This window comes from Megascapheus bottae, chromosome 1 (assembly GCF_031878675.1).
Source record: "Megascapheus bottae isolate mThoBot1 chromosome 1, mThoBot2.hap1, whole genome shotgun sequence".
NCBI lineage: Eukaryota > Metazoa > Chordata > Mammalia > Rodentia > Geomyidae > Megascapheus > Megascapheus bottae.
Window position 1 is genome coordinate 44,071,472 of NC_143509.1, and position 12,633 is coordinate 44,084,104.

A 12,633-nucleotide genomic window follows, 5' to 3' on the forward strand; every position below is an offset into this window, starting at 1 on the left:
AACATTTAGAAATGTGCAAAATATCAAATACATATGTACTCACTACATCAATTTTAGTCATCATGTTGTCAACTGGTTTCAAATATTTATTGTCTATAAGGTTTTTGTTTTGTTTTGTTTTGTTTTCGTTTCGTGTCTGTGTGTGTCTGTGTCTATGTGTGCGCACGTGCGCATGTCTGTGTATGTCTGTCTGTGAGTGTCTGTGCCTGTGTGTATGTGTCCTAGGGCTTGAACCTGGGTTCTGGGTGCTGTCCCTGAGCTTTTTATGCTCATGGCTAGTTCTCTACCTCTTGAGCCACACCTCTACTTCTGGATTTCTTTTTAGTTTAGTAGAGAGAAGAACTTCTCAGACTTTCCTGTCCTACTGGCTTCGAACTCACCATCCTAAGATCTGGACCTCCTGAGTAGCCAGGATTATCGGCATGAACCACTGGCACCCAGGTCCTTATCTTTGATTAAAATATATTAATTGTACAAAGAGGTTTCATTGTGGTATGTTTATATAGTTATACTGTTCAAACAGTTACACTGTTCTTACACTTTCCTCTCACATTTTTCAATTCTTAATGGACTTCCTTGTTCTGTTTTCATATGTGCATATAAAATATTTGGGTGATGCATTTCCCCACTTCACTTCACCATTTCACTCTCTCCTTCTCCCTCCTCACTCTCCCAGCCCAGGCTGAGTTCAAGCCACATGACCCACAAAAAATAAAATAAAATAAAATACAATGTGGGCCAGGAGCATGGACTGGTGGTAGAGTGTTTGCCTAGCATTCATAAAGCCCCGGGTTCAATTTCTCGGTACCACATACACAGAAAAGTCCGGAACTGGTGCTGTGGCTCAAATGGTAGAGCAATAGCCTTGAGAAAACCCAAGGACAGTGCCATGCCCTGAGTTCAAGCCGCATGACTGGTAAAAAAAATAAAAATAAAACCACAGTGTGTTTGTAGATTAATTCAGAGAACAATGGCTTTGTTGTATTACACAGTTAGAAATACTTGAATTTCAGAGTTCAGGTCACATGACCTACCCTCTCCCAAAAAAAGGAAATATTTGCATTTTTAAATGTTTCATATCCCTTGTTTAGGTTTTATAATTTTTACATAATGTTCTAGCACCATATTTCTTAATTTTTTTCTAGATATCTTTATAGCTTTTTCTGTTACTGTGCAAGGAACTTTCTTAAATGCCATCTTTTGTTTACTACTGTGGCATTAGAATATGATGAATTTTCCCACTTAGAATGAGTTACCTCCATGATAGTTTATGGCAGTGCTTCCTAAGAATAATGGCAGATTATTTTCATGTTATAAAAATTTTCATTCCAGTCTTTTTCTTACCCAATATGTAGGGCTCTAGCTTATTACTGAATAAAAATGGTGATACTTTGAGTGTTGGTCCTCGTTTAACAAGTATTTGCCAAATATTTCACATTATGTGGTACTTTTTGTAGGATATTGAAAGATAACTTTTATTAAGTTAAAATTTCTATTTCTAGTTTTGGTAAATGTTCTGTTTTTTTTGTCATGAACAGGTGCTACATTTTACAAAATTATTTTCTACATTTATTGAGATATTAATGTTTTCCTCCTTTGATCTTTCAAACCCACCAATGTGTTATTTGAGCCTCTTTTTTCCTCTAATAAAGTATTTTTTTTACTTCATTAATCCTTTCAAAAGCACTTTATTGGAGCTTGTCAAAATTTGTTTCTGTTTATTTGTTCCATTTTCTGTACTTTTTTCTTCTTAGCTTTTTTGATCTATCTTTTTAATCGATTAAATATTCTTAGTTTATTAACTTTTGCTGAGACTTCATAAGGAAGTATATTTCCATTACTTTGTTCTGAATATTTTATGTGCAATTACATTTGATTAATTTCTAGTTTATAGTTTATTATTTATGTGTATATGTTAGGTTCCCTATAGTGAATATACTATACATCATTCAAATGCAAAACATTCTTTAAAAATTACAATTTAGGGACCGGGAGTTTGGCCTAGTGGTAGAGTGCTTGCCTAGCATGCACGAAGACCCAGGTTCGATTCCTCGGTACCACATGCATAGAAAAAAGCTGGAAGTGGTGCTGAGGCTCAAGTGATAGAGCTCTAGCCTTGAGAAAGTCCAAGGACTGTGCTCAGGCCCTGAGCTTAAGCCCAGGACTGGCCAAAAAAAAAAAAAATACAATTTAGGGCCGGGAGTTTAGCCTAATGGTAGAGTTCTTGCCTAACATGCACAAAGACCTGGCTTCGATTCCTCGGTACCACATACATAGAAAAAATAAAAATCCAGAAATGGTACTGAAGCTCAAGTGGTAGAGCTCTAGCCTTGAGAAAGTCCAAGGACAGTGCTCAGGCCCTGAGCTCAAGCCCAGGACTGGCCAAAAAACAAAAACAAAAAAATACAATTAAAAAATAAATTTTGTCCAATTAGAACTTTTAAATGGACCTCTATAAAACTAGAAAGTTAAATGTTTATATAGTATACATTAAACCAGCATATTGCAGTGGACTGAATTTTTTACTATGTTGGGAGATTTTTTTCCTTGTCAATGGGGTCTTTTCTCTCCATAAATAAGACTTATGATTGAGAATATTTAACTTTTGTTTTTCCTAGATTACTCAGAAGTATCAGCTCCATGAAGTCACTGCTTATTTGCTGGAGAAGAAAGGAGATATTCATGGTGCTTTCTTGATAATGCTAGAGGTAACATTTAACTGTATCTTTTTCTTGTGATATTTCTATCAATCTCTCAGTCAGTCCCTTTTCATTTCTTATATTTCATTATGTTTTAAACAAAAATACTTTTTAATCCATGAATACTTTTATCATGTATATGACTGACTACAGTTGATTTGGTGTACATATTGGTATTATGGCTTACCTCAGGGCCTTGTATCCTTGCTTGGCTTTTTAGCTCATAGCTAGTATTCTATCAGCATTTTTCTAACTGGTTAGAAATGGACTCACACAGTCTTTTCTGCCTACATTGGTATTGAACCACCATACTCCACGTCTCACAGTCTTGAGTAGTTAGACTACAGATACTAGCCACTGGCATTCAACTCTACAGTGTGGTATGTCTTTGTGGTATTTTTTTTTCAGGTAAAATTTATATACACCAAAAATAAAGATAGAAGTTTGATGAGTTTTTTGACAAATGCACATATTTTTGTAAGCTATATCCCTCAGAACATAGGAATCCTTGCCTTTACTCCAGAAAGTCCCTTCATGCTCCCACCTCCCAACCCCCCGAGAAAAACACTTATGATCGTTTCCAATATCCAGTCAGTATAACTTTTTCAACCAGCATAATGTTTTTGACACTTTTCTTTTTATACATTCATCAATAATTTGATTCTACATAGTATTTAATTATGTGATTATACCATTCTATTGAGTGATATCTGGGCTATTTCTAGATTTTTGGCTGTTATAAAATCTGTTACCTTAACTTTTATGCAAGTGTTTTTTGTACAAAAAGGTTCTGCCATTTTGGACTCCCACTAAGTTGTCCTACATTCTCACCAATATTTGGTGTTCTATCAGTAAAATAAATTTCCATTAAAATTAATTTTTTTGCCAGTCCTGGGGCTTGAACTCTCAGGGCCTGAGCACTGTCCTTGCGCTTTCTCAAGGCTAGAGCTCTGCCAGTTGAGCCACAGCACCACTTCAGGCCTTTTCTATGTATGTGGTACCAAGGAATCAAACCCGGGTCTTTGTGCATGCTAGGCAAGCACTCTACCACTAAGCCAGACTCCCAGCCCCTAAAATTATTTCTAGAGGTGGGTGCTGGTGGCCCATGCCAGTATTCCTAGCTACTCAGGAGACTGAGAACTAAGGATTTCAGTTCAGAGCTAACTTCATGGCAGGAAAGTCTTTAAGACTCTTATTTCTTCTGGTTAGCCACCAAAAAGCAGGAAACAGAGCTATAACTTAAATGATAGAGCTCCCACCTTGTTCAAAAAAGCACAGGGATAGTGCCCTGAATTCAAAATTCTGGAATGGCACAAAATATAAAACATTATTTACAGAACATATATGGTATAAACTTTACCATCTTAGTCATTTTAAATATGCTATTTACAGAAATCAACAAATTATTATGTAACTACCACCTCTACTGCCATCTATCTCCAGAAAGTTTTAATCCCAATTAAAAACTTGGTACTTATTAAATATTCCTTGCCAACTTCAGCTCCTAGCAACTACCATTCTCCTTTCTATCTATGTATCTAACTAGCTAGCTATCTTTCTAGCTATCTTATACAAGTAGAATCATGAGCTAGCCTTTTCTCTCTAGCTTATTTCACTTGGCATAATATCTTTAAGATTCTTCCAAGCTGTAATACCTATTAGAATCTTTCCCCTTTTTTCTTAAAGGTGGAATGGCATTCATTTCATGTATACACCAAATTTTGTTCATCCAAACAACATTTGGTTTAGGGCTATTGTGAATGATATTACTATCAGTTTCAAAGAGCTTACAATTGCTCCATTTTTTCCAACACTTCTTTTCTGTGTTTTTGATAGTAGCCATACTGATGGCATACAGTGGCCTGAGTTTTCTTTTTGTATTGTCATCCAGTTAGAAACAGGTGAGAGATGTCCTGCTTATTTCAAAAAAATGTTCCATATTGGCTTCTACTTCCTTTTGAGCCATATGATTCTAAAACAGTCTGCAAAGAATACCTCACAGAAGCTTTTGTATAGGGTCTTAACTTCTTTTAATCTAAAGATTACCCCACGTCTCTTTTTGGGGGGGGCAGTTTTTCTGTGGGAATACTATGAACCTAGTATTAAAGGATAAATGAAAACATTCTTGGCCTAGATATGGGAAGGAGATGCAGGAGAACCTGGCAGGGAGTAAGACTATTACTAGCAAAGCCTTGGGAATATGAAGACGTGTAGGCTACAAGGAGAGTGCCAGCCACTTTACATTGGCTCAGTTAAACCACATGTAGGCCAAAACAAAGACTTGGTTCAGATCTGAACAGATCTTGGAGGATCAGTAAGAGAACCAAAAGTAAGGAACTAATTTGTTGCATAAGACTATTCCAGTGACTGAATAGGCAGAGGGTGAATTGCAGAGAAGGGAGAGGCTCAGAGCCTTTGAAAGGTCATTGTAGGGATTGGTGTAGGTGTGAGTCTATGAGATTTTGCAGTACTGATGAAAAGGAGGGGGACAAATACAGGAACTTACTGATCATTTGACTCTGTGTGAGGTTAGTGAGAATACTGAGTTATGATTTTAGCTATGAATTTGGCCTATAGGGAACTCCAAGGGGGGTGGGAAACTTTAGGTAGAGAAATAGCAACTTGAGGACCAACTTCAATGTATATTAAGAAGCTTTTAGGCTATCAGTTAAAGTCATCTAAAGATCTAGAATTCACTACTGTAGTGGCTGCTATGACTGCCTATTTGGGAGAACCCACACCTAAAGCTATATCTTGTGTTGTGGGGGATAGGATTACCATGCTCTTTTTATTCCCATCCACCCAGTACCCCCACTTTTTTCTCATGATCCAGTATGAATTGAATAACTTTGAGCAAAGGATGGGTACGTACTAATACTCATTCCTGTCCTGAAGGGTGTCAGTGACAACTATATGGCAGTGTAAAAGAAGCATATATGGGCACATTCTTATACCCTTAGCTATACACAAATACTTGCTTCTGCATGACAGTGAGGGAGCATTCTATTCTTTTTTTTTTCTGATCCTGGGGCTTGAACTCAGGGTCTGGGTGCTGTCCTTGAGCTTTGTCTGCTCAAGGCTAGTGCTCTACCACTTGAATTACAGCTTTGCTTCCAGCTTTTTGTAATTTATTGGAGATAAGATTCTCACAGAGTTTCTTGTTTAAGCTGACTTTTAACAGCAATCCTTAGATCTCAGCTTCCTATATTGCTAGGATTACAGGTGTGAGTCACCAACATCGAGCCGAGAATATTCTTAATAACCCTGTTGCCTTTAAAATATATTAATTCAGGAGCCGGGGGTTTGGCCTAGTGGTAAAGTGCTTGCCTAGCATGCACAAAAACCCAGGTACCACATACATAGAAAAAAAGCCAGAAGTGGTGCTGTGGCTCAAGAAGTAGAGCTCTAGCCTTGAGAAAGCACAAGCACAATGCTCAGGCCCTGAGTTCAAGGCCCAGAACTGGCTATATTATATTCAAGAATGTGAGCCTGGCACTGGTGGCTCACACCTGTAATCCTAGCTACTCAGGAGGCTGAGATCTGAGGATCACAGTTCAAAGTCAGCCTAAGCAGAAAAAGCTGTGAGACATTTATCTCCACTGAACTACAACAAATAACCAGAAGTGGAACTCTGGCTTAAGTGGTAGTGTGCTAGCCTTGAGCAACAAGAAGCTCATGGACAGTTCCCACTCCTTGAATTCAAGCTCCAGGACCAGCATTAAAAGGGGGGGGGGGTTGTATAGAGAAATGTTTTTGTTACCTCCTGTCTTCTTTTTACTTCCTAGAGACTACAAAGCAAACTTCAAGAGATAACACAGCGAGGTGAAAGTAAGTTCTGAAACATAATTTGTAATTGTTTTTCTCTCCAATGACCCCATGTTTTAAAAGATCCTTGTTTCATAAACTGCTTTTAAGCAGTAATAAAATGATCATTTTATCTGTGTAGTTACTGTTTATCCACTTTAACACTAGCATATTTTAGTAGATTCTCAAGGTTTCATAATAAAACATATAAACTTGTATAGTCATCATGTTGGTAGAGCTTAATATGTAGGAAAATGGGGCACTATTCACTGCTACAAGATTATCTCTTCGGTTCTATTTCTCCGTTGATTATGTATAAATGAAATATGTAACACCCTTAAAATTTGTGTAATGTGCCGAAGAACAGCAAATGACAGTTTCTAATCAGTAATAGTGATTTGACTTTTTAAAATATTTTTTAAATTATAGTAAACACATAGATGGTGATTGCCACCATCTAGCTGCAATTTTTTCATCTCCCATCCTGAAATCTATTAGGCTGTAACTCCTTATTCCCTACTCCCCAGTCTCTCATTCTATTTACTGTCTACTATTCTCTTACTGAGTTTTATTGAAACCATATGAACAAAATTATACAGTGTTTGTTCTTTTGTTATTGGCTTATTTCATGTAATACAATGTTTTTATGCTGGAAAACATGTCAGAGTTTTCTTCCTTTTTGAAGACAAAATATGAAATATATGCATATGTATATATGCACATTGCATTTATCATTCATCCTTTGGCAGTATACCTTATGGCTACTGTAAATGGTGATGCTGTAAACTTTTGTGTACAAATATCATTTTTAGTCCCTGTTTCCATTTCTTTTAGGTATTGCTGTATCACATAATTATTTTATTTTTCTTCCTTTCCTTTCCTTTACATTTTTTCATCTGATGTTAGGGATTGAATCCAGGTCCTCACATGTCCTAACATGTGATACCTGTCTCTGTTTTTAATTTTTTGAGGTACTATGATAGTTTCCATAATAGTTGTACCATTTTACATCACTATCACCAGTGATACGTCTTCTATATCCTCACCTCTTTTCTTCTTGCTTTCTGGTGGAGCTACTATTTGAACTCAGGATTTCACACTTGCTTGCTCAGCTGATGCCCTACTATTTGAACCAAGTTTCCAGCACTGCCTTTTGCTGATTATTTTGGTGACATTCTCATAGACTTTTCTCCTGAGCCAGCTGGGAATTGCAGTCTTTCAGATCTTAGCCTCCTGAGGAGCTAAGATTACAGTCATGAACAACTATTCACAGCTTCTTTTTTGATAATTGCTATTCTAATGGATTTGAGGTAGTATCTCATTATAGTTTTGATTTGTGTTTTCCTAATAATTAGTGATATTGACCATCTTTTCATTTTTTTTTAATTTGGTTTGGTTTGGTTTGGTTTTTGGCTGCTTGTATATCTTCTTTAAAGAAAAAAGCTTTCAAATTCTTTATCCATTTTTTTTTTTTTTTGCCAGTCATGGGGCTTGAACTCAGGCCCTGAGCACCGTCATTGAGCTTTTCTCAAGACTAGAGCTCTGCCACTTGAGCCACATCTCCACTTCTAGCTTTTTTTCTATGTATGTGGTACCAATGAATCGAACCTGAGTCTTTGTGCATGCTAGGCAAGCACTCTACAACTAGGCTAAACTCCTGGCCACCATTTTTCTTTTTCTTTTGGTGTTACTGGGGATTGAATTTAGGGCAAGTCTCCTTAGCCTAAGAATCTCTATCCCTACCTCTCAGTAGCTAAGATTACATGCATATTTTCAAAATATCCTGCTGGAAAGTCGAGAAATCCTTTGGGAGGTGATTTTTAGCCTGCCCCACCTCTTTAATACAAAATATTTCTGTTTGGCCTGCACATTCCTGTGAAACACATTTATTTTAATTACCTATACATGGAAGGCTTTCCGAAGAAAATCACTCAGCCATATGGTCACATACAAAGAAGTTTAATATCATTAACCTGACAGGCTACCTCCTGGGCTGAGAGTAGCAGCTAGAGAAGACTACAAGCCCAGTTCTATTAAATTTGGGTGAGATGCAAGGGGAGCAGGGATTTTGTGGTGCTAAGATTTGTGTTGGAGGGAGAGGCGTGGGGGAGGGACACAGGGACAAAAACATGAGAGGAGGTATCAGTGTGTGACAAGTAATGCACCCACTACCTGATGAATGTAACTGTAACCCCTCTATACATTACCCCAACAATAAAATTTTAAAAGATTTGTGGTTGCAGCAGCTTGTATTATCCACCACAGACCTGAGTAAACTAATTTCCAGAAAGTGCCTGTGTCATCTGATTTCAGGGAAAGGCCATACTTTACAGCAAGGCCTAAGATGGTGAAATAGCCCCTAAGGTGGAGGAGGTTAGGCTAACAATACATAATTGATCTATGTTTCTTCATGGTTAGGTCATAGTAGAGTCTGAATATTGTATTGCTTTGGTTTGGGTTTGTTTTGTTTTGTTGTTTGGCTGTTTCTTGTTTGTTGTTGGTTTGGTTTTAGTTTGTTTGCGCCAGTCCTAGGGCATAAACTCAGGGCCTCTGCACTGCCTCTGAGCTTTTTTTGCTCAAGTCTAGTACTCTACCACTTGAACCACAGTTTTACTCTAGTCTTGTTGGTAGTTAATTGGAGTAGGATTGTCACAGACTTTCCTGCCTGGGCTGGCTTTGAATTGGGATCCTCAGAACTCAGCCTACTGAGTAGGTAAGATTATACATGTGAGCCACTAACACCCAGTTTGTGTATTGTATTTGTATTCTGCTGAATCTTTTTTTTGAGCTTCAGTAAATACTTCATTGACTTTTCTATATTGATAAATCCACCTAGACATTTAATTAGTATTTTTATTCTAACTCTGGGCTTGGTCTCAGGGCCTGAGCATTGTCCTTGGGTTTTCTCAAGGCTAGAGCTCTACCATTTGAGCCACAGCACCACTTCTAATTTTTGTCTACGTATGTGGTACTAAGGAATCAAACCTGAGTCTTTGTGCATGCTAGGCAAGCACTCTACCACTAGGCCAAACTCCTGGCTCCATTAATTACTATTTTTGAACTATCAGTTTGTGCTTAATTGATTTGATTATTAATCTTACTGTATTTTATGACATTTTTCTCCTCAAACTTATGAGAATAATTTTTTCAGATACTACATGAAAAACGGAGGGAAAAGCACGAAGTATATTTTTCTCAAATTACTGCAACAATTTATTGGTGGTATATCAAGAAAGGCCATTTTTTTTAATTCCAGTGAGAATAAATTTCCAGTAATGGTCTCATAACCAGTCTAATAATAGCCATCTGCTTTCAGATTCAATTTTGCCTATGTGCTTAAGAACTTTGAACAATTTAGTAATTGTAAGACATTGTACTTAGTTCCTATGGGTAATACACAGATGTTCAAAACACAGACCTCCCTCCCAGAAAAAGTGGCAGTCTTGTGAAGGAGGCCTAGGGAAATAAAAACATTTAATGTAAGTCAATTGCAGTGTGTGAAGGTGCAGTAAAGGTGGTAAAGGGATTTGGAAAATTAGGGAAATTTTTTGTAGCCCATTAGAGTTTGGGAAAGATGTGACAGACCTTTGGAGTAAGATTGGAAGGACTTGAGTAGACAAAGCAAAGGAAGGGTGTTCAGGGGTAAAGGAGGACATGAGCATGGAAGGGCCTCACTGCTCACCTCAGGGAGTAAGAAATAATCTGGTGAAAACAGAACCCAGAGAAAGGAGGGGGTAGGTAAGCCCAAGTCTACATACTCTGTTACCTGGGGTTAGAGCTTTACTTACTTTACTTTTTGGTTTGGAGTGAAACAAGTTGAGTTTTGTACATGGGAAGTTCCACATGCTTTCAGACTTTCAAGATTGTCCTAATTGAAAATTCAACTAGCAGATTATAAATGGAAGAAAGCTAAGGTGTATATTTGAAAGTTGAAAGAGAAATGCCCTATGTTTAAAGATTAATAGGAAAAGTTGAGCACCAGTATTTCATACCTGTAATTCTAGCTATTTAGAAGGCCAGCAAATGACAGTTCAAGGCCAGCCCTAGCAAAAAAAATTTGAGATCACATCTCATAAATAACCATCAAAAAGCTGGGCTGGAGGTATACCTCAAGTGGTAGAAAGCCAGCAGGGCAAGCAAGCTCAGCAAGCATGAAGTCCTAAGTTCCAACTCTTGATGCCAGAAAAATACAGGAAGCAATGGTAAACCAAGAAAAGTGAAATTTCCTGAGTAATCCACAAACAGATCAAACAGATGATGTCCATAGGTAAAGCATATTGAAGTGCTAAGTATAGTATGTTTTGTCTGTACTTGGAATGTCAGACATTTACATAGAAAACTCCTACTTCACGGAAAGATCTGTTTTGGAATCTATTAAACCTCAATATTAGAATTACAGAATGGAAAACTAAAGTAATACAAGAAAACTAGAGTTGATTTTCTTCAAGATGCTTTGAACTTGTAGCTTGCACAGCCTGAGGTGATATCTATACTCTTTCTGCCTCTAGGTACTGAAGAAAATTCCTCTCTGAAAGATGTTGAAAGTACTGTTGTAGAGACGATTGCACTTTGCCAAAGAAATTCCCATAATTTGAACCAGCAGCAACGAGAGGTAGGAAAATTACTTAGATACTTAAAAGCCTATTGTCTGAAACTAAGAATTCATGCTCTTTTCTGCTGTCCCCTTCACCACCTGAGTTTAATTCAGCTGGATTTTAATCACTTTTCAGTGTTCTCGGGAGTTTAAGACTCTTAAAGTAATTATAAGGAGTGTCTGGCCTCTTTTTTTCTCACAAAAGGCTTTATGTTCTCAGCTCTGGCTGTGCTGCAAAGTGTAAAAGCGGAATAATATCTCCCCAGTGTCTCTGGACTGAGGTTTTTGTGTATTCCATGTAGTGATACTGTGGGGGATTTGGTCATTTGTCTTCTGTTTCCTGTGGGTGAAAATGAACATGAAGAACTAGAAGGAATCCCTCAAGGGATACAGAGAAAGCTGGGGAAAGGTCAGAGAAGCCTGTGATATAGTAGCTGTACATTAGCATCACGGGAGAGCGGTGAAAAATCTCATTGCTCAGGCTGCACCCCAGATCAATTAAATGAGAGTTCCTGGGGCTGCGACCCAGCAATCAGTGTATTTTAAAGCTTGCTACATGATTCAGTGTCTGGAAGCACTACTGGTATGGATCCTGGACTGCACAAAGGGAACGAATAAACTAAAGAAGATTAGGTGAGCACTGGTGCGGTTTGAGGTTACAGCAACAAAACAGAAATTATGGAGAAGATATGATTGAGAGCTAAATTCTGTGGTGACTGAAAGAAGTAAAATTGTGGCTTTGAGGAGATAGATAGATAGATAGATAGATAGATAGATAGATAGATATCCATCCATCAGAGACCTTACCTAGTATTTGTGAGGACCTGGGTTAATCTCTAGCACCAGGGACTGGTAGGGAGTGGGGGAGGAGCTTGTAATGCTGTATCATGACACAGCCTCAGTCCTGGCCCCATTATACATATTTAATACTAAACTTCAATTTTTTAATGTGTTCATCTTCTTTCTAACATACTTTTGATGCTCTTCCTTCTTTGTATGAAATAGTAAAGAAAAAAATAACAATCCTGATATTTCTTTTAGTTAGAACAGTTTAGAAACTGAAGTAGGTCCACATTCACAGATATTAACAGTAAAGTATAAAATTATTACCTCCTAAACTCAAGATTTTTCTGACTTTAGTTGAACTCTATATCACTTAATCTAAAATCACTTTGATGTGGCAAAGGCGAATATAATGTGTTTTTGTTGCTACAAATTTGAGTTGAAATTTTATTTAAAAGTTGCTACATATGAGACATTTTTGGCTTTTGAAATTTTTACCTCTCTAAAATTAGGCCATTTGTTGACTATGTCTAGGAGAGGTCTACCTATTGTCTATGTTTTCCTCTCTCTTGCATGTACATATGCACACACACACACACATGCACGTGCTCTTCCTCTCTCTTCTGGAGGCCCCCATGAGGAAATACATAGATCTTTTAGCCCATCCTCTGTGCTTTGAACTATCCACATTGTTCTCATTGGCAGTTTTGTAGCAGAAGGTGGTGAGTACAGCACATACTTCCATGTGTCCTC

At 37.6% G+C, this 12,633-nt stretch overlaps 1 protein-coding gene and 1 long non-coding RNA gene across 4 annotated transcripts in view; one reads left to right on the forward strand and one right to left on the reverse strand.

Moving 5' to 3' along the window:
• Positions 1 to 12,633, forward strand: part of Vps8 (VPS8 subunit of CORVET complex) — a 231,930-nt gene that overhangs the window by 161,659 nt on the left and 57,638 nt on the right. For all 3 annotated transcript variants that reach the window (XM_090343220.1, XM_090343238.1, XM_090343229.1), the window contains 3 exons: positions 2,619 to 2,708; positions 6,485 to 6,527; positions 11,012 to 11,115. In XM_090343220.1, coding sequence (XP_090199346.1) covers positions 2,619 to 2,708; positions 6,485 to 6,527; positions 11,012 to 11,115 — 237 coding nt within the window. The remainder of the gene's footprint in view (positions 1 to 2,618; positions 2,709 to 6,484; positions 6,528 to 11,011; positions 11,116 to 12,633) is intronic.
• Positions 1 to 12,633, reverse strand: part of LOC150069039 (uncharacterized) — a 57,970-nt gene that overhangs the window by 35,595 nt on the left and 9,742 nt on the right. The gene's annotated exons all lie outside the window — the stretch shown is intronic.